We start from the raw sequence: 27,432 nt of genomic DNA, 5'->3' as shown, positions 1-27,432 counted from the left end.
GATCTCGTTTCTACATCCTGAAAGCTGATCACGTGTAGTTTAAGTTGCCCTTTTGTTAGTGTTGTAGCTTTCTTAAAGTATTATAAATTCCCCCTAATTTTATTAGCGGTAGTGTTTGTCCTCCTATGGAAACAGAGTGTAACTGTTTACATAAAGCAATCCAGTATATCCTGTCCGCTTCCTTCCAGCTTCTTTTGGCTCCCACTCCGTATATCATCGGCGTGCCAGCCAGCTTCTTCCTGTATAAATCCGATTTCAAGATGCCTGACGACGTGTGGCTGGTGGATCTCGACTGTAACAAGGTTAGAGCTCGGAACGACCCGGCTGATATTTCATTCACCAGGAACTTCCGCAGTCCCGTAGCAATGCATTCTGGTAATGGCCCGGGGGCCTGAACCCCAGAACTTGTTCAACTGGCGTTGCCCTCGGTACAATCAGCACACGGTTTGGTGTGGAAAAGTAATGGGAGGTCGGGGAAGAGTGACTTATTCTCTCCTGGCCTGCAGGTCATTAAGCCCAGCAATGCGGAACTCCTGCCCCCTCTCTCGGAGCCTGAAGCCACAGAATTGAAGAAACATCTGAAGCAGGTAAAGCCAGAATCTCAGTATCATTAGCACAGCTTCACATCGATTCTATGCTCATGTTAAGAACATATCTGATGAAGTCTTTCAATTGACATGGTGGTCCTACGCAGAGTACGTTTCATAGAAAAGTGTTTCATATTTTTAGCTTTAAATTTGTCAATGCAGCCCAGTGATTGTATTGAAACTTTAGTGACGAGAGGGAACAGCCGTCTCGTCTACCTGGGAAATTTCAGTCTGTTGCGGTCCACACAGGCTGCTGGTGATATTATTTGCATCTTATCTATTCTTGTAATTGGATTTTTTCTGCAGGTCCAAGTGTCACAATTACATGGGCGCTTTAAGTGTTCAATGGCTGAGTTTTGAACTGCAAATCCAACAGTGCATGTGTGACTGATTTAGCCTCCAGTCGCAGTGGTGATGCTGCCTGCTTGAAGCAAGCTGATGAAAGATGTACTGATTGCATTTCTTGTCCTCTCACCTTCTTCCCCACTCAAGCTTGAACCAGTCAAAACTCTTGAGTGGCTTAGAAGTGACTGCAATACATTGATGATCATGTGTGTTTGTTCTCCCCTCTCCATCTTATCTCCCCTCTCCATCTTATCTTCCCTTAAATCTGCATCCCATAGCTTATGCAGGTAACACAGTTACTGCCAGGGGTTCATCTCTGATCTCAGTAACGGCTCCTAACCTCTCACTTGCCCTTTCCCCCTTCTGAAACCTGAAGTAGAGAACCTTCCGGGCCTGATTCATAAAGACTTTCATCCTTTTACATTTTATTTTATTCAAGTTACACTGAGTCATTTCAGTATTAGTATTGAGATTTGGGGTCATAAACAATGCTGATATATGTTTAGCATAAAACAAAAACCACTTTGCAGACATGTTGCAATTATCCCCCTTGACCAGGGGTTTTGCCATGTAACTGTTGTACTGTCCGTGGGTAACAGAAGTGCGCAGTTCCTCCATGGCTGTGTTAAACAGAATCCTGTTTAAATACTGATGAATCGCATTTAGAAATAAATGTGCAGGTATCATGGTTCCAAACTTTTATTGAACTGTGAATCAGGCCCTACGCAGTAGATGATTAGCGCTACGTATAACCAGGGATGGGCGATATATCGCAGTGCTAATTATTGAAGGCAGTGATGGTTGTAGTCACCATATGGACCATTATCTTTCCTTTTGTCTTTTTCTTTTTAATTGTACCTGAAGAGGTTAGTAAACAGCCAAATTAAAGAGGCTGCATGAAATGTTTCTGGAGAAAATAATGTAACCACTGGTATCAATTGGAGGTTGATAAGATAGGCAATCAGCATCAAGGTCGTACAGCTTCCATGTGATCATGTGATGTGTTTTTCCTCAATAACATGGAGCTGTGAGGCCTGTTGCTGATTGGCTGTCTTATGGTCCCTCAATAGATGAGTGGTGACGGTTTTCTGGAAGAATTTCTCTCTGTCTCTGAAGTGTGCTTGTGTACTACAGGGTATAATTAAAGAGGAAAAAAATGAAAAGAAACACAATACACCACAGGGTGGCTACCATCGTTATTGCATTCAGTAATTATCCTCACGATATATCGCCCTTCCCTACGTGTAACTGCCCATATGATGCCTGTAGCATATAGGATAGCCCTGTGCTAATAGTGCATTTATTCACATGCGTGTCTGTATGTCTGTATTTTAACACTGTCATTGTGCTAGCTCCTCTCTGTTCCCGTGCTGCTGTCTAATGTAGGCGGTCGTGCATTGACATTGCAAAGGCAGTGTTTCCCTCCAGCTCCTCGAATGCTCATTGACAGGGAGAAAGACTACAGGGGAAACAAACGGAGAACGCGGATGCATTCCCCGCTCCCCTCAGGAAAAGAGCCTCTTCTGCATTATCTGACTATTAATAGAACCTCGCTGATAAAATGGCCGGCTGCTTTTTTTCCCACCTCTGGGGCTGAAATGCCTCTCTCTCTCTTTCAGCTTTCTCCTGTCTCTTCCACATAAAAGTCAGAAAGGACGCTTCACTCTTTAGACAGTGCAGCCGATCTGAGCGTCCTATGCTCCTTGCTGCAAGTTTGAACACGAAGCATCCAGCGAAAGCTTTCCTCTGCCCAAGGTTCTGTGCACCTGTGCCAGCTGTAGTGCTAAAATTAGCGCAGGCAGCTGATTAGCGTGCAGAGGACGAGCCGTCCTGAAGAGTGAATGGACATCAAGGGTTTGAATTGTAGCATGTACAAGATGTCATGTATAAATCATGAATTCACTTTGAGTAAATTCATGAGCTACTCAATAAAGTATGAATAGCTGGAAAAAAAAAACATCTTGTAGATACACTTAGAGGCGCAGTACAGCAAACTTTTATTCCTTTGCTGGAGAAATCGTGTTCATGTTCTTTCCAAGGGTTTTCTTTTTTGCAAGAATATAAGAAACTGTATTATTTTGTTACCTACTAAGGCATTACAGCCTTAAGAATGACTATAGTACCCCCTTCGCAAAAAAAAAAAAAAGTTTTTCTATTTAGACACCTGGCGAGGTGGTGATATGTTTTTCCAGGAAAGATACTGTAGCTAGTTTCTTATGCTAGTTTTCAATATACTAAAATTGACTTTCCTTTTAAATGTTAATGCAATAGAAGATAGAGAGCCAGCAAGTGTTATTACTGGCTCTGTCCGTGCTTGATCTAGGTCCGTTGTTATGGGGCAAGTTCAAAAAGGGGTGAAATAAGCTTGCCGAAAGCTGCTACTATGTTGCCTGTTTCTTCTGCCTTGTTCCCTTACTTATTGCCATATATTGCATCAGCATTTAGTAGAGGCTAACTGGCATGATAGGAATTAGAATTCTCTCAAACTATCTTTATCATAACACTTTTCCAAAAACAAACATTTCTGTGGTTCTTTGGCCGTGTTAACATGGCTTTGTCAGGTTTGTTGTGGGATTTTGGAATTTGGCCATTCGCCTGTACTGCCAGTGGAAGTGGGAGGTTCTCTATGGATGAAACTCTGTTAATGATTATACTCTGTTAATTAATTTAAGGAAGATGAGTGACCTGCCTGGTAAAATAGAGGTTTCATTTAAGGAAGACATACGCATGCATGTGGCATCAGATCTTTTTTTTGGTGGGATCCCTAGATATACTGGGGAAGTTGCCTCATTGGGAAAACCATTTTCCCAAATGGTTCCCCTGACCTGTAACCGTATGTTACATGAAACCCCACTGTGATTCATGTTGGCCTCGCTGAAGGGCAAAGAGGAGGAGCTGTGTCCTTCTGGTAAACCCGCTGTTTGTCTGTGATGCTTTGTGTCTTTGTCCTTTATCAGTATGGCGTTTTGTCCTGTCTGCTTCCTGTGCGTTTGTCTGTATGTCCGTTTGTCTTCTCTCCATGTGCCCATCTGGTCTTACAGCCTCCTCCATTCTCCCGCCCCATACCTGCCCTCTCCCCCCACTACCGTGATTGGCCCTTGTCTGTCATGTGACCTCCTCCCATCTTTCTTGTCCTTCAGTGTCTGGTTAGGTTGACTGCGATCACACAAAGGCAGATCTTCGCCTCTGACCAAAAGGTTCCTATCTCTCTTTTACGTTGAGTTTGCCATGCTTTTGCACGGATACATTTCAGGAACCTGAAGAATTTGCTTGTCCTTTTGCTTGTATGTTTTTTTTAATATACGATTTCTCAACTTTTCCATCAGTAGTGGGATGTTTAAACGCAACTCATTTCAGATGTTGAGTTTTCCATCAGTAGCCATAAGTCAGCGCAGCTAACAAAGACATTCATACAGAACCTCACAGATGGAGAACTTCTGTCCTCTCTCGCTGCTAGTGTGGTGCTACTGGCTTGAGCATGATGGAATGTTAAACTGACAGCAAATCATCAAAAACTTTGTTCTGAACAAAAGGTCGGAAATGCAGTGAAATATGTCTCTGGCGTTTGCATCGTACATCAAACTGACCAAATAACCCGTCCTCCTTTGACACGCATTGAATGAAAGGCAGCTGCTCTGATCAGTCCTCTCCTTCATAACTGCCGTCCCGTGACCTTTCCTCTACTGCAACTCCCCTAAGTTACACCTCCATTTCAGGTGTTGCGGTTGCCCAACGCTCACATACAAGTTGTTTCAGTTCAGCGATGACATCACTAAATGGCTACCTGTATTGGTTATCAATGACAAAATCATTTAAAGTCATGCAACCCGTGTATGGCGATGTTGGTAGCACATTTCCAATGGAAATGACCATTCAAGGTTATGCACTACATTTTCCCTCCAGGGAATGCTGATCTGAAAATCTGGATATGATGTCCAACCCTATTACCAAGTTTCTAACTGGTTACATATTCATTGCCTGGTTTTGAAATTTTAACATATAAATATTTTGTCTGCCACCTTAGTAAAGACTCCCCATTTCAACATATTTCAGTCAACTTAGAGCACACAACCATACATTTCTCCTATTATGTGATGTCATTACTGTAGACCTCACTTGAATGTGAGTGTTTTTGTAGCTTAGATGCCTACCGCCCCCCCGCCTGAGATGGAAGTGCCTGTGCTTGCTTTTAAACGCACTAACAGTTTAATACCGGCTCCACCCCGCCTGCTTCCCGATTTCCTCAAGGCCTTAGCGAGCATGAGTCTCAACACCCAGCCCATCCTCAACCTGGAGAAGTTCCACGAGGGCCAGGAGATTCCCCTTCTGAGCGGCCGGGACAATGCCTGCACCCCCTCCACGGAGTTCAACCCCCTCATCTACGGGAATGACGTGGACTCTGTGGACGTAGCCACGAGGCAAGGCATAAATTCGAACCCCTCGGGGCCCTTTAAAGGGTGCTGATCTCAGATCAGTTTTCCACTGGCCGTGTGCTCACCTTGTCTGTCATGAGCTAAAAGGCAAAACTGATCCCAGATTAACACTCCTACTATTGGCCTTTTCATACTGTGGTGCCATGATGAGTTGCACTGGGGTCACGGTAATACACAAGAGGCTTTGCACAGTCTTTCTAGCTCAGCCTAGCTGGCTAAACCCAGCTATTTTGTGGGATAGGATGGGATTTAAACCAAAAATCCACGTGTTTGGAAGACCATTTGGCCATGGCTCCTTTGAAAATGACATTTTAATCTCACTGGGACTCACTCGGATAAATAAATGGATAATTAAAAAAAATATTGAACAATGGCTTGCAGGTGCAACATTTGGGCCCTTTGCTTTTAATACAAATAAAATGATGTTGTTTTGTGTACCGCCTCCACTGGATTATGGCCTGATTAACAGCGTGCTGTATTCAGAGTTGACCCAGCTAACGCGGAGTGACCCCAGTTTGACACAACTTGGTGCAATGTGACAGTGGCATAACAGACACTGTACTACCAGGCCAGTACTTAGAAATGACCACGTGTTTGACCATACATTTAGCGTCATGGCTTTGTCTCACTTGTAAAAGAGGATTGGTGTGGACTTTAGATGAATATGCAGTGAAACACTGTCTGGTGCGTCCTTGTATTCTCAGTCAAGCACAACTTCAGAAGTGAGCAGACGTAGAATTAAAAATCCGCATGTCTTCTGAATTATATTAAAAGATGACTCCTACCACTTTTACTACCATCTAATGATGCTTAAAATATAGCATTACTTTGCAAACACTTGCATATTCTGCTTGTTGGTGTTTTTACCTCTCTCTAAGACTGCAACTCTTATCCCCATTTGTTTGCTTCCCCTCTGTCGCAGGGTTGCCATGGTGAGGTTTTTTAATTCCCCAAACGTGCTGCAGGGGTTCCAGATGCACACGCGCACCCTGCGGCTCTTCCCCCGGCCTGTTGTAGCCTTCCAGGCCACCTCCTTCCTGGCCTCCCGGCCAAAGCAGTCCGGCTTCGCTGAGAAGCTCTCGCACACACAGGCGGTGGAGTACTTTGGGGAGTGGTCCCTGAACCCCACCAACTTGGCCTTCCAGAGGATCCATAACAGTAAGAGCCTGCTGTCTGCTTGGGGTTGTGGATCACTCACACGCTTATTCACTCGCTCATTCACGCACTCACTCGCTTGAAAATCAAGGTCTCCTGGTAGAAAAGAAAATCAAGGCACTAGTATATGGAGTTGAAGTTCAAAAAAGCTATTAATTGGAAAAGGGTCAGGGCATTTTGAAGAACCACCAAAGGTCTACACATTGATCTCCTTTGAGTTCCATGTAGGAAAATTATACGCATGACTTTAATTGCACTCAAATCAATATATATTTTTTAAACGCGATATGTTTGTATTGACCCCTTTGAGCCACTTTGAAATGGAGCTTAGACCTCCTAAGAGGGAGGTCAAGGCAGCGGAATCAATGTCCAATTTCAAACAGACTGAAAACAGACCTCTTCAAATTACGTCTTGGCTCCCTTCCTATTCCCTCCCCAATCCCTTTTTATTATATAATTATTTTAAAAATGTAATTGCATGCAACTAACATGCTATATGTGATAGTATGCTAGCTGTGTTTATCTGTGACTGTACTGTACTGTGGTTCTAAGATATTTTAACTTGCATTTATTGCTTTACCAATGTTGAACTTACGCTCACTAGTCTGGGAATGTTACCCAGGTTCTGGTACTGCTGTGCATATAACTGGACACTGAGGTTATCTATTCTGTCATTGTGAGTCCCCCTGGATCATGGTGTCTGCTAAATGAATGTAATGCATTAATGACAGGAACTAAGTCTACGGCATGAAGTGGAGCTTAATTTGGAATATGGGCAGTGAAACAAGCCTCTACAAGCTAAGATGATGCTTGTTATCACTAGTAGGCTAACTGAAAATGAAGAACTCTTGTCATGGTTTCAGATTCAGATTTCACACCTGCCATGTTCTGAGCTATAAAATCTGTACAACTTCATGCTGAATACACAGCAGATGGAGTTATGCTTCAAGTATATGATTAATTCAACAAATAGAAAAGGGAATTATTGAACTTATTTCTAAAACTAGTTGTTAATGTTTCTACAGTTCTTGTATGTATACTTGCGTATGTGTTTGGTCTGTCAGATTTAGATTCTAAATACAAATATTTCCTGAATAGGAAAATAATATATTTTTTCAATTGTTAAAGCTGAGCATTTTTTTCTGCCTCTAACCAAGTGGATCATCCCCTTTTGAGACGGAGAAAAGAAAAAAAGTCATAGTCAAGACTTCAGGCCTGCAGAGTTTTTTCTGCAAGAGGTCTTGTGGGCACTTGTATCAGAGTGATGTCAAGAAAGTTTTGGAGGCCAAAAGGAACTGCCCAAGATCCAAAGCACGGCCCTAATCTGTAAAACATGGTGGTGCAGGAGTTATGGTTTGGGCATGTATGTTGTGTATGCCACAGGTACTGGCTCATTTGTCTTCATTGATTACATAACTGCTGATAACAGCAGCAGAATGAACTCCTATCTGCTTAAGTTCAAGCAAAATTCATTGTACGGCACTTCATCCTACAGCAAGACGATGATCGCGAATATGCTGCTAAAGCAACAAAGGAAATTTTCTAAGCAAGAAACTGGAGAATTCTTGACAAGCCAAGTCATTCAACCAGTCTGGCTGCAGTACAGGCCTGGCAGAGCCTCACCAGAGAAGATTTTCAACACCCGGTGATGTCTGAGTCACAGACTTCAAGCAGTCATTGCATGCATAGGATATGCGACATAGTACTAAACATGACTACTTCCTTTTACATAACATTAATATGACCCAAATATTATGGTGCCCTGAAATGGAAGGGCTTTGTAGAAAATGTGCTGTAAATTCTATATGGTGTAACAAAAGTGTATATAACTGGTCTTGCACAAAGTGAGAGAGTGCACATAAACCATGTGTAAATTGTATGATTACAAGTCTGAACTTGTGGAGTACAGAGCCAAATCAAGAAAAAGTATGTATATACTAACATTATAGAGCTCACTGTGTATAAAATCTGCAGGAAGTCGATGTTTAGGTTGCGTGTTTGGGGTTTACTTGGTCAATGATTACGTCGTCCTGTGACTGAGGACGTCCACTATGCTCTCCTGCACACAGATGTGTATGATCCCTCCCTGATTGGCGACAAGCCCAAGTGGTACGCCCACCAGCTTCAGCCCATATACTACCGCGTGTATGACGCCAATTCCCAGCTTGCGGAAGCCATGAGTGTGCCACAGGAGATGGAGAGGGAGGTGGACTCCGACCCCACTGATGACAGGTGCGTGTGGGGCCTTCCCAAAAAAAAACACCCCGGTTTTCTCCTCAAGTGGACATTTCTTTGAAGAGGATTTTGAAATTATGAATATAAGAGATTATTATGTGTTTAAATGTCATTATTTAGAGCTTGTTTGCTTTGAGCTTAACACCAGTGGTCTCCTAATTGGACTGTAGTGTGTTGTAATGAATCAAGTACTGCACTCCGGACTGTTGAGTGTGGGCAGGATCAAAACATAGATTGAATGCTATTATCCTATGCAGCCTTGATAAATGGATTACCGATTAGATCACAGAATGCTTAGGAAGATTATTTTTAGTTGTAATATTTCGCCAGAACTAGAACATGTAGGAACCAAATGTAAGCAGTGTAACGTTCAGAGGCCATACCTGCCTTCATGGTTTAGGAACTTTGTTTGGAGGTACTGGCAGAATGCCTTCCACAGTGGGGCACCTGGCAGATCCACCTGCTCCAACTCTCACTTCTATTTCTCAAAGTCAGAGAGCTAAGCCAGCATGCCTACCTGCTGTTCCTGATTCATTTATCTCTGTTTACAGACAGGCAGACATGCTCACCGTGGGTTCTCAGTGGTGGCTTTTTCCTAATAAAAAAAAAAACCCAAACAGACTGGTTTCTGTTTCTGTTGGTTTTTACTATCATGTACTTGCAGAATGGAACTTTTTTTAATGATGGTACAGACCTGGGTCAAATGCTCATTCATTAACTTTGTGGACACAAGGAAAATACCAGAGGTTTACTTTGTAAGACATGGCTAGCACCATGTTTTTTGAAAATGGTCAGGCATCTGCTGTGGTGTTTTTACATTTTTCCAGCATCTAAGGAGTTATTTAAAATAGAAGTCATTTCAAAAGTGGATTTGACCTCGGTCTAGTCTTTGTGTACCAGCGGAACTACAGGGTCACAGGAGAGCTTCAGTCACAAACTCCACAAATATAGTGTATCTTTTTTTTCCAGTGGTAGTGACAGCGTGGACTATGATGACTCGAGCTCCTCTTACTCCTCACTCGGGGACTTTGTCAGCGAAATGATGAAGTGTGACATCCAAGGCGACACACCAAGTAAGTGATGAACTGCCCTGTCCAAGCCTCCTGGGACCAATCACCCTTTACTGGGGACAAGGGTACAAGGTCCCACAGATTATCTAAATTATCTAAATAATTGAAATAATGCAAGAAAGTAATGCAGGAAATGATGCGCATTCTTGTTATTTCGCGGAATAGTGCTTACTTTTAACTACACTGACCACCATGGAGAGCTGTGGAGCCGGGAGAAAGCCCGAAATGAATTGGCTGGATCAAATCGATGTTACTGACAAGATATTCAGTCTTGACCTTTTTCAAGACTGAATATCTCACCAAAAAATACCTCCCCCGCAGACATGTGATGTTTCAGGGATTGCTGACAGGGACCTCATTGTTTATACAGATGTGTCCCTTCTAGAAAGCGATTATTTGTGAATGCGTGGCTCAGGACCATACTGCAATATGCCAAGGATATACATATATATACATATATGTAAGGAATAAACCACGACGGGCTGTCCCGTTATTGGAAAATAATGTATGATGGGGGTCGCTTAACCACCACCGAAGTACATTATTTTCCAATAACGGGACAGCCTGGAGGGGTTTATTTCACTTTTACAACGGGTTACCAACAATGACTATATATGGTTACTTTTATATTTATTGATTTTTATCGACTTAATCAGCAAAAGTGAAATAATAAGTGAAATATTCTTCTGCGGCCATTTTGGCATATTATTGGACCGTTGGCAAGCAAAACTCTGGTTGGTAGTTCTATTTGTACCGTTGTTTAGCAAATTATTTCTATGAAAACAATGATTCTATCAAGAAAAAATAGTTTCTTCTCATTTTATACCATACAGTTAGCACCAATTTTGGTCATTTTTGTCATTACATTATTTAAGAAAACTGCATGAAACCATAACTCAATCAAATTCATCTCCCAGCACTGTCTTGATTTTTAAAATGGTGTGGTCCTGCAGTGTAGACATAGCATCTTTCTAAGACCCTCTGAAACCCAGTTTGAATGCCAGCTAGCTTTATGATAGGTTCGCAGTCACTTGTCACCTAACCATTGTTAAAATTCTGGGTTTTAGGTCAGAATGGTCTCATGGCATGCTTGTTATCCCAGCTAGATAGCTAGCTAACTATTGAATTGTATTCAAAACAGTGGTTACTACAAATGCAATTGTTCACAAATATATGGATGAAAATGCGTCCCGTAGCCATGAGTTAAATACGGAACGCCTATTTACTGTGCAAATAAGAGACGATTCCATATTTTGCGGGACGGTTGGCAACCCTAAATAAAGCTAGAAACAGTAACTTGCCATCAATTGTGAAATTGGACATTGAAAAGGGGAGAGGATGTAACAACAAATCAAAATCGAAAGAATTATGTTGCTGTTTTAACTGCTTTAGAATGCTGGATTTTGTAGTGCATTGATTTTAGAACTGTTAAAAGGCCGAGGTGTCCCTTTACTGAGAATGAATGCACACCCTTGGACCAATCAGAATTGAGTATTCAGCCAGGATGTTGTATATATACTATATGACATAAAGTATCTGGACACCCCTTGGTCTGGGGAAGTTTTTCATGGTTTGGGCTTGGCCTCTTTGTTCCACTGAAGGCAAATCTTAACACTACAGCATACAATCAATTTATAGATGATTCTGTACTTCCCCAACAGTTTGGGGAAGGCCCTTTCCTGTTTCAGTATGACAATGCCCTTGGGCACACAGCGAGGTCCATATAGAAATTTTTTTTTTTTTTTTTGAGAATGATATAGAAGAACTTGATTAGTCTGCACAGAGCCCTGACCTCAACCCTGTCCAATACCTTTGGGATTAAATGGAAAGCCCACTGTGAGCCAGGCCTAATCACCCAATCAGTCCCCGACCTCACTAATGCTCATCTGGCTGAATGGAAGCAAATCCCTGCAGCAGTGCTCCATCTAGTATAAAGCCTTCCCAGAAGAGTGGAAGTTGTTATAGCAGCACAGGGTGGACCAACTCCATATTAATGCCCATAAACTTTGATGAGATGTGGCATGTCAGGTGTCCACATACTTTTGGCCATATATGTATTTATATATATATATATATGTATAAGTATAAAAAAACTATATATATGTTTTTATTATAACTTTACGCTGTCACAGTCACCCACTATCAGTGGATAAATTGATACGTTGATATGCATAACTATGATCTCTTAACTATGTGTTTACATTATATAAATGGAATTCCTCTCAATGTTCTGCCAGCTTGCTAATCATGCCGCTCTCCTGTGATTCGCAGACTTAGACCCCCCTACCCACGCTGCCCTGGGGGACGCCAGCGAGGTAGAGTTTCAGGACTTCCAGGAGTACCGGATGGAGGCCTCCGACCAGCCCCTGGAAACAGAGGGCTCCCTGGATGCACAGCAGCCCAAGTCCAGCTCCTCCACCACAGCCAGCTCCAGCCCCAGCACCATCATCCAGGGGGCCAATCATGTGAGCCTCACACGTGCCTCCTGCAAGGACTTCCCTAATTGGGGTTCTCAGCAAAACATATATTTTGTTTTATATTTCTGTGTCTCATTGATGAAATATTCTAAACCTTTTTTGATCAAACTCTCCTGATCTAGTTCAGATGTCTTTGGTAATATTAGGATTGTCATTATAATCAGGAAGTATTAATAATGTGCTAAATAGCAACATTTCTCTATGATTCCATTAAAATTTATTTGGTTGGTTTTTGGTATTGGAGGTCGGTGTGCGTTTTGGCGAGATGTGTGGCACAGTCTGTTGGCCGGAGCAGTATTCTCGTCCCCCCACGCTGGCTGGGGTTGAATTTTCCCCCCATGTCACCTTCTGAACTGTGGTTCTCTCTTTGTGTTATCCTCTATTGTTTCTACCCATCTAAACAAAATAAAAAATACAAAAGGAGGGTGTACTGTTGCTTCGCCGTTGGAAAAAAGTTAATCATTTTATTGAAGTGGGGTCCTTGCCCAAAGGGTGATCGTTTTAGAGGAGTCTTTGAGATGAGAAAGCGAGAGAAACCTCGTTGCTGGGCACTTTTGCACCTGCAGCAAAATCAATGGTGTGTCGTGAGTGTCAGGATACGGCGGCCATTATGCTTATTCCCAGTGTTTTTACACTTGTTTCAATCTTTGGGGTGCCAATTACCAACAGATGGAGGGAGATGCTAAAGCACAGCTGTTGATTTAAAAAAAAGAAAAAAAAGGTGACAGTGAGCAAACCTCCTTTCATGATGGGAAGGCAGTAGATGGGTTTGACACTGTAGACAGAACTCGGAGAAGCATTTTCTTTTCTTAATGTGTGTGTAATGTATTGACATTAGCTAAGGCAATATTGTCACTCTGTAATATTAATAGTGATTGCTAGAATATCTGTTTACAGAATAAAATATCTGTGAAATAGTTGTAAAAGTTATAAAACTTGTTTTAGTTGCTAATTTAGAAAACAAATTCATTTAGTTATTATTAAGTTGTTCATTGCCAATACAACCTATAATCAGTCTTAAACTTTCAAACTTTTTCTAAATCATTTTTGAAAAAGCTCCATTCCATAATTGCCTGCAGCCCCTACTTAGTGACAGAGACTAGGATATTACTTTGAAATTAGATCTTTCTTTTCTCTGACATTGTACTAAATGTTATTGTGTTGTATTCCGTAGAAAAATGCATATTCATAGTTTGTTGCACCTCTCATATCCGACTTAATTCTTGCAAATTTTTTTCTCTTCAAGGATTCCAAATGTTAAATGTTGACCATGTCAAGTCGGAAATATGCAGGAAAGACCAAGCGTCCATTCTGGAAGCATGTGTGAACCCCATCTCAATGCATTTGGTTCTCAGGAGCAGGGTGAGCCAGGGGACATGGAGGTGTCTGCTGCCGCTGTTGTGCCCAATCACGTGCCGGGCTTGGGGCCGCAGCCCTTCCCCAAGGTGGGGCCTGAGCAGCGGGATGGTGAGATGCCGCCCCCTGGGGACCCTGCAACAAAGCGCAGAGAGTACGACAACCCCTACTTTGAGCCGCAGTACGGCTTCCCCACCGAGGACGACGGCGACGCTGAGGGGGAGCAGGAGGAAAGCTACACCCCCCGCTTCAACCAGAATCTCAACGGGAACAAGTGAGTTACTCCAAAACATGCACACACACTCGCTGCCCATCTTCCTCAAAACCACTGCTTCTTTATTCCATGTGCCTTTTTATTTTCAGTGCACTATTATAAAAGACATTCACATTAGAAAGTATTTTCATCTGGCAAACTCACTGAGAGGTAAAGTGTTTCATTTATAGAAAAGCACCCAAATCTAAGAGAAATAAAGCTTGTTCTCACTTTTTATTTTTACAGCTGTGAAGCTCACCCATTCAATGTCATTTACTATGAAGCCTTATAATGTCAGCATTCTAACAAATTGGGTTAGCTGCTGGCTTGTACATTAAGGCTGCTACCTAAAGTTAGAGGTGACCGGTATTTTTCATTGAAGGCTTCCACGAGTGTGTAATCATGCATACACAAAGTATTAAGGTAATTTGTCTCAAAAAAGTAATTCCTCACACAGTAAAATTTTCAAAACAGCCTAATATCACTGAAATATTACTGCTGGTTGTATTTAAGTACTCCAAAACTGTACATTTATTCTGAAAATGTCATTGAAGTGTGATAGATATTGCATTGACAGTAACGGGCAAGTATTCCTCAGGAGGTATCATGGCAAATGCATATTAGAAAGTAGTTTGGTAAGTCACAAGACACTTATAGCACAGACAGGGTTAAAAGCGTATAGGTTGTCGTAGCTCTGACGGGGTCCCTCATAGCATAGAGTATGCAGCCAGTCTAGCCCTGAGTATCCTAATGGAAGGTGGACCACTTCTTTAGCAGGGCTTGCTCATTGCCTTCTCCTTTCATCATAGTGTTTTGATTTTTGTCCCCTTGCTTTCTGGTTGACTAGAAAGCGGTTAACCGCTATGCTGGCTCCTCTCTCTCCTTCAGTCGTTTTAAACCCTGGGTAGCAATAGTGGCCCTCGTGATGTTCCAGCGCGGGCGGAGGTAAGGCCCACTCTGGGCGGCTGTGAGTTTTTCCAGCAGCGACGCCCCCGCTCTCGTTGACGGCCCTCTCATCTCCCTCAGGGCCTTGAAGCCTCCGCGCCCCAGCAGCCTGAAGCTGCCCGGCGACTCGGATGGAGAGACGGACTCGCACGCCAGCTCACCCAACTCCACCGTCTCCAACAACAGCACCGACGGCTTCGGGGGACTCATGTCCTTTGCCAGTGAGTAGGCCACCGCAGGCACTCTATGAGGTTCCTTGGGTGTGTTCCCAAAAATAGTCATTTTATGGTGAGTTTTGATATATGTAAATGCTTGGTGGTTTGTAAATGGGTGGTTTTTGGCTCCAACATGCCTTTCTGTCCTTCACAGGCAATCTGTACAAGAACCATGGCACCAGTTTCAGTCTCTCCAACCTGGCTTTGCCCAACAAGGCAGCCCGGGATAAGACCACTCCCTTCCCCAGTCTGAAAGGTATCATGTCCTCTGTCCTTTATTTCTGCACAGCCCTCCACCCAGATGATATATTTATTGCCAATCCAATGTGAGATAATTGAATCATGGGTTTTTTTTTCATTTCCCAGCTGTGTTTGGTCATTATGCTTGAGTGATATTTCATCTCCCAGCTGGCCTTCACAAAATGTTGCTATTTTTGCCCTTTACACTTAATTCAGATCGTTTTGACTGAATACAGTTTCTCTAACATTATGTGGTGTAGTCAGAAAAGACAAGTACCAGGTGCTAAGTAATTACTTTGACTCTAGCTTTACTGCATTTCTGAGGTGACAGATCATTTAGTTCTTCCCATTGCGGAGTCAAATCATCCAAGGACGTTGAAATGTGTTTTGAATCATTGCTTATGTAGATACCAACTACAACTACAGAGATTGTTTGTGACCATTTAGCTAGCTTTATTATCTTAGCATTTTACAGTACGGAGCTATCTTCTTTAACCATTGTCCTTTAAAACTATTCATCGATTTCTATAGCACACGTTTGGAGAGCTTTGAAAAATTTGCATAATACGATATGACTTGGAAAATCCCTTGTGTCATTTTCTAAGGTTGAAAGTAAACAGTACTGAAGGGTAATTTACATGTCAAATATTGACAGAACAAAAGCCTAGGTATTTATGCATGTGGAATATCCACTCTTTATATTATGACAAAGGAGTCAAGCTGATGCAGTACGACCAGGCAAACAGCAGCTGGAAAGCTCTAAATCCTCTCTGGATGATGTGGCGGTGTTCATGAACACTGGGAAAGGCAGCACAGTCAGATTAATGTAAATAAAATGCATGTTAGGCGCATGTGGATTTGATAAGTGTCATAGTTACTGTAACTCAACATGTACCAGTGAGTTACCAGTAGGATGGAAAACCAGCTTTTTGTAACTTCAAACAAGCTGTCTTTTGTAGGTTTATTTTGTATGAATCTGAAAATGGAATTATTGGAACTTTGGGTAAAATAACTAAATTCTGAGCAGTGAATGGAGTCAGGAGTGCACAAAAAGTATGTGATACAAAATTCTAGATGGGAAAAATATAGACCTTGTTGAGTGTAAACATTGGTATAAACATTGGATAAACGTATAAGGCTTATAATAATTATGCTGTACAAAAGAATATGAAATGGTATTTAGTTTGATTTTAAGGTTTTAGATGTATGATACCGTCTGCATTCTAATGTGTCATACTGTTATTCAGAACTGAAGATACATGGTAATATTGTACTTGTACTTTTTAGTTCCGAATTTACTGTCACTTTGTATTTGGTAGTTTGTATCAACTCATAATATGAAAGTATTTCTGACCGATGAAGTAATTTACACATTTCAGAACATTCAGGAAATAAATATGCAAACTAAAGATTTATTAATACCTGGCATGTTGGTCTCCTCAATGGGAATCATAGTTTTATTGTTTTTTGTAGTCTGCCAAAAAAAGGTATTAAATGATTGATTATGATTGTACAGTTAACCAAAACAGTACTAGCATGTTTTAAATTGATCTTAATTAAGTCTTAATCGAGTCAATAGAACAGGCACATCTTGCATGTATGGGGGCTGGTGTAATACTGAGGAGGAATTGATAGATCTTATTTTTAATGGGGAAAAAAAATCATGAGGTGAAATATAATATGTATGACTTACACTAGCCATGGATAATCATATCCCAATGCTCAGAATTTTAAATGAAGAGCAATTCTCTGTATTTTTAATCATTTTATTGTGTTGTTGGCAATGAGAAGGATTTAATTTTCACTCGATGTGTTGGACCCATTCGCCTTTCATTAGCATGAAGTAGTCTTAAGTGATTCTTGTCCAAATCAAGTTGTTCACTTTTGCTGCTGCTACGTTTTCATGTGGCGACTTAAGTTTTGCTTCTTTTTTGTTTTTGTTTTTTTTGTTCTTTTTTCCCGTTTTTTTGTTATTCCATTATTTTTGCAACAAATTATCTATTGGAAATAGAATATTTTAAGTTTGACGTAGAACAAGATGTGGAACCAGGTTGGTATGTTAGCTTGTTTGCCTGAACTTTGTCTTTACGGACTATGGCACTATTCAGGAAGTAATGACCGAGTACTTGAAACTAATTTTTTTGTGTCACAAGCTCAGTTTTTGATAAATAAACTGAAGAAAATGTTTTATTTTTAGTATTGTGTACCCCGAACATTTTCATTTATAAAAACTGGACTTGAAAAGAAAAATAAATGGGTTTACTTGCAAGTGACTTGCATCTCATGCTTCATCAGATAGTTGCCATAGCAACATTTTAGATGTTCTGTTCTGATGTGGAATGTTATTATTGTTCAGCTGATCCTGACAGTCTTGCTGTGTCTGTGTTCCACGCCCCTCTTCAAGTGTGGTAGTTTGCTGTACATTTCAATTGCTAAAACATTGATGGATATCCCTGTATAAAATATAGATATTCCAGTGAAGTACTGTGCTTTTTTTATTATACAAGCGAGATACTTTACGCTAACATACACACATTTAAAGAAAACGGAGTTCTTTTCTTCTCTTCTTTTTTGAAAATTAGTTTCATTTCATTTTTTTCTGGTTACACCAGTTTTCTCCATTGCTTGCATATAAGTCCACCGTTTTTGTGTTTCTGTGTATGGGATCATTTTGTGTTTTTCCGACCTGTCATCTGTTGGCAGCAGCCATGGGAGTGGGGGCGAGCCCCCCTCCCTTCCCAAGAATAAAATTCGTACAGAACAGATCGGGTCAGGCCTCGCAGAAAGGTTCTGCAACTCTAGTCTCGCTGTCTGGTATGGGTCTGCTTATTGGTCTGTACCAGGTTTTGAAAGCCTCTAAAGTCCTCTTTCAGACTCGCGGGTGACTGCAGTCTGTTTGAAAATGCCATGGTGCAGACCCTTAGCAGAGCCATTCCAGCCCCAGCGTGCTGTGAGTCGCTTGTCCGTGAACTGTAGGGCTCTGACAGTACCCTGTACGGGTACAGAGCCACCATCCCACCTCCGACGCCAATGGCAGACGCAGTGCTGCTGCTCACAGATGCTCCACTCCAGTCAGGGACCTTGCGGTTCAGCTGCACGGCGGGGTGCACGCCACTCCGGCTTCCGGCACATTCCAGTACTTCCCTGCGTATGCCTGAAGGGGGCGCCCTCACAACGCCCCCAGTGGGTGTAGGCCATACCGAATTACCTGGCCTTTCACTAGTATAGCAACACCAATTTGGGCCTGGCCAGTGTTGGCCAGCCCTCAGAGGCAAACCTCTTGCCCTGTCATTTAAAGGCGCTTTGTGAGGAACTGAGTGAATGAAAAGGTTTTTGGGTGACCGTCTCTCCCTGGAGGACTTTGTACAGTAGGGGGCTGTGCCCTCTTTAGAAGCAGGGATACTGAAATGTGCCCTTCAGGATTTGACTGTAGTCCCCCCGCGGTTGTGTTCACTCTGGTATGCTGTCAGTTTCGGTGCACCTACCTTCTCTTCTGGGCCTAGCCGCTCTATCTCCCCCAGGCATCTCAGACTGCAGATTTTGTCGACACGCAGATCCATTCTGTTTCGGTTTGGTGTATTTTTTTCTTTTTCTTTTTGTTTTGGTTTGATCTTTTGGATATTTTTTATTCCCTGCACTAACTGTGGGTTTTGTGTCCAGTATTTGGGCTAAATTCTCTAATGGAGATAATAACTGAAGCCAGCCCAGCGAGCGGTGAAGGTGGGTCTCACCCCTGCATTAGCTGCATGCTTCCTAGTCCAATCAGCGGTCATCTCCCAGCATCCTCTTCTGCACTCGCTTTGCCGGGCTCCTCTCTGTTGTTGGGCAGTGAAAGTCACCTGGCGCCTGCCATCCGCGATAGCCTATCAGACCTCTGTTGTTAACCGTGACTAGACCACACCCTTCATTTTTTTATTAACACATCACAAAATGTATTGTTTTATAGCTGTAGCTGTGACGTATACATTATTCACATTGTTTGTACGTGTATGCATGTGTGTATATATTGAACATATATGCACACATAACATACTGTCCATCATCTCTTTTTTTTGCCATCTGCTGCATGATAACATTGTGAAATGGTGTTTTATCTCACAGGTATTTGCCCATGTTCACTTTGTTGTTCCTCGGTTTTTGAGCTTACTCCTGTTTTCTGCCAATGTGTGATGCTAGAGTGATGTCATCTCTGTTTTTGTACTGGTATTTTTTGTTCCTTAGTTGTTATCAGTAGTGTTAGTCATTGGACATTAGTCACATCAGACTTTCTAGTGTCAGAAGTCAGTCTTGTGTGTCTGTATGGGTATACGTGCATTTGTGTGTGTGTGTGGGGGGAGGGGGGCCTCTTGCACTGTTTCTGCACGAGGTCACCGTACTTGTTTTTTTGGAACTATTCAGTGTGTGTTTGAGTGAACTGCAAAAAATAATTTTCTCTAAAATATTTCAAACAACAGATTATTTAAAAACTATTAAATTATTTCATCATAAGACTTTCTCTCTTTCTGACTCATTTCTCTTCAGCACATTTTTTAATTGCTATTTCAAGAATTTTATGGAGAAAAATGGGAGCCAGATTAGAATGTTTCTCTTGCGGTACAAAAATGAATTGAACGGAAGCCTTTTTTATTGTGAAGTGGGTCTTTATTGTAGTCCTAAATCATGAAATAGGAAAATCATTTTTTGCTCTGTGTTGGGTGCACGCTCGTGATCTCGGGAGTGCTGATGTTCTGATTGGCCCTTGCAGGAAACCGCCCACCCAGGGCCCTGGTGGACCAGAAGTCTTCGGTCATTAAGCACAGCCCCACGGTCAAGAAGGAGTCTCCTTCCCCACAAGGCCGGGCCAACAACACCAGGTGAAGAGCAACATGTGGTGAATCAGACAGCGTGGGCCGTTCCTCAGTCACTGCCCACAGATGAGTGACCCTAGGGATGGCCTCATTTGTCAGGCTTTTAAGCTTGCAGTGATAGGAACCTGGCCAGACTGCCAATATGATTTGTGATAAGTCCACCCTGGCTAATAAACCAATGACCAGCTACCTCTTATGATGACTCGTGTATATGGCTTTCCAATTTGAGGTGACGATTTTAGCTACTTCAGCCATTCGCTTAATGGGAGGGTTCAGTCGGTTAGTGGTCTGCATTTCATCACTATTTAGCAACTCCCACTTATCCATTGGGCGTCCGTGGACTGCATGTTAAAAGCCACATATGAAACGTCGTCCTCTGGCTCCACTTCGTGGTGAGTTTAGCTGTAGGCTGCAGTGTGAAAAGAAGCAGGCTTGTGACACCACATGTTTCTGAAGAGAACTGCAGATATCTGCTTGCTCCTGAATCGGCAGAGGGGTTCGTGCATGAACACGGCTGTGGTTGCAGATAATTGAACATTGCAAATTAGGGTGGGAATTCAGCCCTGCGTTGGGTGCTGAATTTTTTGCAAAAAACAAAAAAAGTTGACCTATAACAAAATGCTTGGTGACTTGTGCTAGAACCAATCACATTACAGGAAACCAATCTCACAAAGTTTATCCTCCCTTTCCAGACGCAGTAGAGACGAAGCATCTAGGGTCGAGACTGCTCTACTATTCATGGCTTTTGGCCACAGACCCCCTGAGTCGCATTGAAGTTTGTCTTTGATTTGTCCCCAGTGAGAATCAGCAGTTCCTGAAGGAAGTGGTGCAGAGCGTGTTGGAGGGACAGGGCGTTGGCTGGCTCAACATGAAGAAAGTGCGCCGCCTGCTGGAGAACGAGCAGCTGCGCGTCTTTGTGTTGAGCAAACTCAATAGGGCCATACAGTCTGAGGAGGACGCCAGGCAGGAGGTCATCCATGACGTGGTAAGACCTCACCTTACAAAGCTCACCAATTTTTAGTCATCAATATATTAATTGGAAATGATCAATAAATATTGATAAGTGTCTATTTTTGCATTTACTAAGTCAAACTTGTAGGTACATGTGACATAATATTCTGGTTTTTTACCAGAGGGAGGCAGCACATTTGTTGTTACTTGAAGGTTGTTTCTTGAAAAACAATATATGGTAGCTAGCTAATGTTGAAACAATGTTGTGGAATTTAAATGCTTTCACCAGATGTGCACTGCGACTAGTGCAGGGCATGAAGTGAGATTAGTGCTTCTCCAGACCTCAACGGCTCTCACTGCCCACTGTTTTGGAACTAATGTAAATGTCCCATTCTAAGGTACATTGGTCTGAATCATAGGCTGTGGAACACATTTTCAATTGAGACAAGTATGAAGGCACGCCACCCAAACACTTATTTTAACCCATGTGATGATTTGTCAACACTCACCCCGTTCTTAAAAATTCCCAAAGAAATTCTTGCATCTCTCATTCTGCTGAATAAAGTCACTGGCAATGGTGAGTTCATCCACCTTGGCTAAACTATCCTTGTGTGTATGGCTGTACATCAACTCATTGAAGAGATATTTCACTTTGGTATAACACAAGTGATTTTGTGGAACCTACCCCACTGTATTTGAATAGCATGAATACCAGCGACATCATCTGCCCATGTTAACTGTTAACAGGCTTTGCCATTCCTCCCGGTTGTCAGCTCCCAATTCACTCCTATTGATTATCAGGACCTCACTGTAATTTAATTGTTTTTTAGCAACAGCAAATGTTTGGTTAAGCGTCACTGTTTTATGCAGCAGAATGGGCAGGACAGTAAATTCTTTTTTTGTCATGTTCCCAGGAAATTAGCCGGAAGGTGTACAAGGGAATGCTGGACCTGCTGAAGTGCACGGTTTCCAGCCTGGAGCACTCCTACACCAATGCAGGCTTGGGCGGCATGGCCAGTGTCTTCAGCCTGCTGGAGATAGCACGCACACATTACCAAACCAAAGGTAGCGTAGCATCAGTCATAAGCACACATTACCAAACCGCAAGGTAACACAGCATCAGTCATAAGCACACGTTACCAAACCAAAGATAGTGTAGCATTAGTCATAAGCACACGTTACCAAACCAAAGGTAGCGTAGCATCAGTCATAAGCACACTTTACCAAACCAAAGGTAGCGTAGAATCAGTCATAAGCACACATTACCAAACCAAAGGTAGCGTAGCATCAGTCGTAAGCACACGTTACCAAACCAAAGGTAGCGTAGCATCAGTCGTAAGCACACGTTACCAAACCAAAGGTAGCGTAGCATCAGTCGTAAGCACACGTTACCAAACCAAAGGTAGCGTAGCATCACTCATACGTACATATTATCAAAGTAATGGTAGCATAGTGTCACTCACAAGCACACATACCAAACCGAGAATGCCATAGCATCACTCGTATACACACATACCAAGCCAAAGCTAGCGTGGCATCACTCATACCGTATACACACATCCTAAACCAAAGATAATGTGGCATCACTGGTATATACTCATACCAAAACAACAATACCATAGCATCACTCATATACACATCCCAAACCAAAGACAGCGTAGCATCACTCATACGGTATATGCACATACCAAGCCAAAGCTAGCGTAGCATCACTCCCTCTGTATACACACATACAAAACCAAAGATAGTGTAGCATCACTCATTAACTCACATAGTACCAAACCTGGGGTCGTATGGCATCGTTTCATGCACGCACATTACCAAACGAAAGGTGTTGTAGCATCATTCATATACATAACGTACCAAACCATATGTAGCATATCATTCCTCTTATGAATCCTCGCAGGTCAAATGTAGGGAAATGATAACATTTTGCTCTGAATACATCCAGCATAAGGCTTCACTTCCGTTTGACTCATGTGCTGACTCTGAGAAGAGACTCATGAGAGCACCCTGAGGGTGGAAGGTCGTAGACAAAGCGCTTCTGCTTTTAGCTGGGACAGCCAGGTGGCTCAAGACGAGACTTTCTTTTTCAGCTTGTGAGGAAGCTACTAATAACTGCTTGAGGAAATGTTATATTCTTGGGTTGCAGCTGGTGAAGGCTCTTCTTGGGTAACCTGTACACTATCTTGATCTTTACTTTCCTTTCTAAAGAGACACTTCCCCAAAAAACAGTATATGACTGTGAAAAATTGTGTTAATTCTTACAAATAAGTAATTCAGTCCAAAGTCATGAACGTTTGAATATTGAATGTGTTTTCTCTACACTGTGCCAAATAAAGATGTTCTCCCCGTCCAGTACATTTGTAAAACACACTTAAGTGCTGTTGCAACGGAATATTCTGAGTTTTACCTCACTCCGTACTGTACTTTTTATCGTTAAGTTGCCGGCAATATACTGTGTGGCAAAACCTACTTGACCGTGAAGATCACAATGTTACATTTTGGGGCTAACTGTAGCGTCTGTTTGGCCACATTGACTATTGGGTAGAGAAGTGAGATGAAACCATGAATGGTTTGTGAGGCAGCTGCACATAGAAAGATGGAGGGCAGAAAATGGAGTGGGAGGAGACAGCAGGAATGTACCTCCTCAGAGTTCTTTGGTCTTTAATCCCCCCACCACCAGTCACCTGAGAGTTTTTTAGTAAACAAAGCCCATTGATGCCAACACAGGCTGTAGTGTAGTTCTTTGAGAAGTGTCTCTTTTGGGGAACAGTCTGTTCATCAACATGAACTCTGAACTTTCCTGTCTTTTCTTCTCTCCGTCCTTTCGCACTTTCACGTGACTGCATCCCCTGTACCCTGTCCTCCGTGAAGACCCCGAGAAACGTAAGCGAAGCCCCACAGACGGCGGGGGCAGCGGCAGCCCAGGCAGTAAGGACAGCCTGACCCCGCGGGGGGAGAGCGCCCGGCCCCTGGGCCCTCTGCTGGTGCCTCGGCTCCAGCTCCAGCCCCCCACGTCCTCCACCGGCAAGGGGGCCCGCCAGTTTGACACCCGAAGTCTGAATGAAGAGAATTTTATTGCCTCTATTGGTGTGTACACCCCCTCCCCTGCATGTGCTTTGAAAAAAAAGAAAAGGCCCATGTTTCCAACCCCAAATCCACTTGCACCTCACCCCCACCCTCCACAAAGAGGGGGATACTGTTCCCGCACCCACAGTTAGAGCCTTCTTAATTTGTTTCATTTTGCTTTACAACCCCAGTTCTCTGAACTTCTGCACCAATCGATCCACGCTTTAAACCTTCTCATCAGAATGAAAGATCAAATTCAGGTTTATTCATGTACTTTTCAGGCATGAATGAATTGTTTATTTTGTTACGTGATGATGGACATACTCACTCATAATCAGAAAAATGCAACTGGTCCACAGGAACTCGTGTCAAAGTTGTATGCCATTGCAACTTGCCAAATCGAGCATGGCACTGTTAGCATGGCAAGAATTTATAGAGTTTTAAGTCAGACTGGTTAAGTATAAATTGTGGATCTGCCACCAATGGCTCCTGTACTTTAATAGTTTTGAGACCTGATGGTTGAACCGTGGCCCCAATTTGTTTCATTTATTTATTTCAGAAGTGGTGATGATGTGTTGTCTGTATTAATTAATTCAGTTGTGTTCCATTTTGCAGATAAGTGCCCTTGTCTGTTCCCTCAACAAAATAGCACTGATGCATGCTTGTTTGCTTTTATTAGCCTTTAAATTTAATTTTCAAGTGAAATCTGCAGTACCTCTATAATTGGCAGCATTGCTGAGTAAGATCCCAAAATTAATTGGTCAATTAAATGAAAGCGCCCAGCCATGTGAACACAGTCACTACTGCAGTTTTCTCAGCTGAGGTGCGATAGGATGTTAGCACCTCGTTTCAGTACTGCAGGCGGCCCCGTTTTCCCATCTAAACAGATCCACAGATAATACAAAACGATTTCTTCAAATTAACTTCTGGTGCAGACTTTTTAAATGCGAATTGGCTGTCCTTGTTAACCTCATGTCACCTAGGCACTGGAAGCGTTGTCCATGACTAATTTTCAGAGCAAAACGTTTCTACTGGGTCTGTGTAGATGGAAATGGTTCTGCCTCCACACCCTTTTTTTTTTTTTGGAAGATGCATCTTAAGTTTTATGGACCGTCTCAGAGCCTGCATCCTCGCTTCTGCTGAACACCATTCTAACGCTGGTCAGCCGCTCAGTTGCCATCTCTCCATCACTTTTCAGTTGGGGCTGAGCTCCTCAAGGTTATGCTTCTGGAGGGCCTCAGGCCAGGATTTTTTGGCTCCACCCAAAACACTGAAACATCCAATTCGGTGGGCGCATCATCTTGATTGGACCGTTGTGTCGTATGGTTTGAAGGGATGTGGACGCCATGTTGGACTGATGTCCTCCAGGACCATTGGCTGGGGCTCAGGAAATGCTTTGCAATGTGACTTCTATAGCGGGGACTCGGATGTTGAAGTTTTACACACAGGCAATGTGCTTTCATGTGTCAGATACAGAATAAAAGTGGTGGCTTTTCAGCATTGCAAAGCATCTCCAGTTGGCCAATGGTCATTTTTGTGTCTTTTTTTTATTTAAATTTTCATTATTGTTTAATCTTGTTTATGCCCATCGTCCATCCCTGCCTATCATACAAGCTCTCTGACTCTCTCTGTCTTTCTCTCCTTGCTTGCAATGCATCTTGGGTAGATTTGTGGAGCAAGCACCAGGATAACAGAAAGCAAAAAGCTATGGAAAAACAACAGAGTAAGACGTTTCACACAAAAAAGACTGGGGTCTCACATAACTGCCAACTTTTAATCTCACACTTACCCCTCCCCTTCCCCACCCCCACCCCCGCCCTACACCTGCCATTTTCCTGTCACTGAGTGGGCCAACAGAACAAGAACAGCATGTGGCTCAATCGATCCTGTGAAATTCAGTCTTTTCTCGAAATTCATAAATGTAGGGAAGGCTTTGTGGGTACGTTTTATTAGATTTTTTGTTAAAGTTGCAAGATGAGTGCAGATGAGTGAGGAAAGATTATGATTGTTAGACAGTGTGTACAAGTTTGTCATGCTTACCTTCATGTCTGGTGTCCAGTGTGTCCATGTTTGTGGGGCAGCTATCATTGTTCAGTGCTGTCCAAATGTTTCAAAAGGTGCACTTATGCATTAGTGACTGCCTACAATGGTTAAAATAGCAAATTATGGAACACATAGATTGTGTGTACTTTGACATTGATGATATTACAGAAGGAAAATGATAAATAATCTCTTTTTTTTCTTATAAATCGAGAATTCTGCATTTTTAGTCCTCTAATTCAGGAGAGGATAAAACTTACCTTGATAAACTAGCGTTGTAGCTCTCAAGGAGACATCGTTACTATACTTTCTCATGTGATCCGTCAAGAAGGTATCAGATGTTTGCATCTCATTTTATATATTTTACGGATCAGCTAGCTAGCTAGCTGATTTATCAGTATGACTAATCAGAGTTGTTAGTACTTGTAATAAAAAATTAAGCTAGCCAATGCACTAATATAGTTAATTGTCAAATAATTAACCAGCTACTTATAATCTCTATAAAAAGTAGCTGTACAGAACTTTAGCCCTTAAATTTATAAGTGACTGTCTTATATTTTTACCCGGATCACTGATTTACTAGTTTTGTGTGTTATAAATTGGAATTGGTCTTTTTTTGGGGTCACCCTGGTCTTGGAGCTATGCTGTTTCCTAATATCACCTCCAACAATTGCTCTGAGCTGTGAGGGGTAGATTAAAATAATTTTAACCTGCCCCTTGTGAACCCAGTTGGAATAATGTAATCTATCTGTGAATTAGTCTTAAGTTTTATGACATGCTTCATCTGATTGGGTGGAACATTTTAACATTTTTTTTTTCCTGTGACTGATTGTCATGAACAAATTCTGTCATTGAGAGAATATAAGTTACCAGATTCAGCAGCTTTGTCCAGTAATAGACTTAAGTATAGATAAGTATAAATTTGGATTCATACATTTAATTTAGGTATGGTTCCAAATTGACTTAGCTTTATAGGATGTGACTGTCATTATTCATGAAAAATGTCAGAACTGTGCAAAAGAAGCAGGTGTGGACATACCAACTAAATATTGGTATTAAATTACTGATTAAGTTTAAGTGGTCTAATTAGTGTATGGACTAGTTGATATATTTCCATACATACTAGTTGTGATTAATGATTTCTGGGTATCTAGACTAGCTTTTTAGGTTTTATGAACTGAACTTTTATTCAGTGTGTTTCTTTTTAATTC

The 27,432-nt window shown here is 42.1% G+C and overlaps 1 protein-coding gene across 17 annotated transcripts in view; it reads left to right on the top strand.

Moving 5' to 3' along the window:
* Positions 1-27,432, top strand: part of madd (MAP-kinase activating death domain) — a 105,458-nt gene that overhangs the window by 51,276 nt on the left and 26,750 nt on the right. For 5 of the 17 annotated variants that reach the window (XM_064335746.1, XM_064335745.1, XM_064335749.1 and 2 more), the window contains exons 6-20: positions 189-302; positions 507-587; positions 5,181-5,350; positions 6,288-6,523; positions 8,590-8,752; positions 9,725-9,828; positions 12,097-12,290; positions 13,658-13,932; positions 14,938-15,077; positions 15,226-15,327; positions 20,056-20,164; positions 20,957-21,143; positions 22,024-22,174; positions 23,987-24,202; positions 25,848-25,904. In XM_064335746.1, the coding sequence (XP_064191816.1) occupies positions 189-302; positions 507-587; positions 5,181-5,350; positions 6,288-6,523; positions 8,590-8,752; positions 9,725-9,828; positions 12,097-12,290; positions 13,658-13,932; positions 14,938-15,077; positions 15,226-15,327; positions 20,056-20,164; positions 20,957-21,143; positions 22,024-22,174; positions 23,987-24,202; positions 25,848-25,904 (2,299 nt within the window). Of the gene's footprint in view, positions 1-188; positions 303-506; positions 588-4,072; positions 4,130-5,180; positions 5,351-6,287; positions 6,524-8,589; positions 8,753-9,724; positions 9,829-12,096; positions 12,291-13,657; positions 13,933-14,799; positions 14,857-14,937; positions 15,078-15,225; positions 15,328-18,971; positions 19,032-20,055; positions 20,165-20,956; positions 21,144-22,023; positions 22,175-23,986; positions 24,203-25,847; positions 25,905-27,432 lie in introns of all 17 variants that reach the window. The other 12 variants (XM_064335741.1, XM_064335737.1, XM_064335740.1 and 9 more) reach the window with 5 other exon arrangements.

The sequence above is a fragment of the Anguilla rostrata genome, chromosome 5, assembly GCF_018555375.3.
Source record: "Anguilla rostrata isolate EN2019 chromosome 5, ASM1855537v3, whole genome shotgun sequence".
Classification (NCBI taxonomy): domain Eukaryota; kingdom Metazoa; phylum Chordata; class Actinopteri; order Anguilliformes; family Anguillidae; genus Anguilla; species Anguilla rostrata.
The sequence above is the reverse complement of the archived record's forward strand: the minus strand, read 5'-3'. Positions and strand labels throughout refer to the sequence as shown.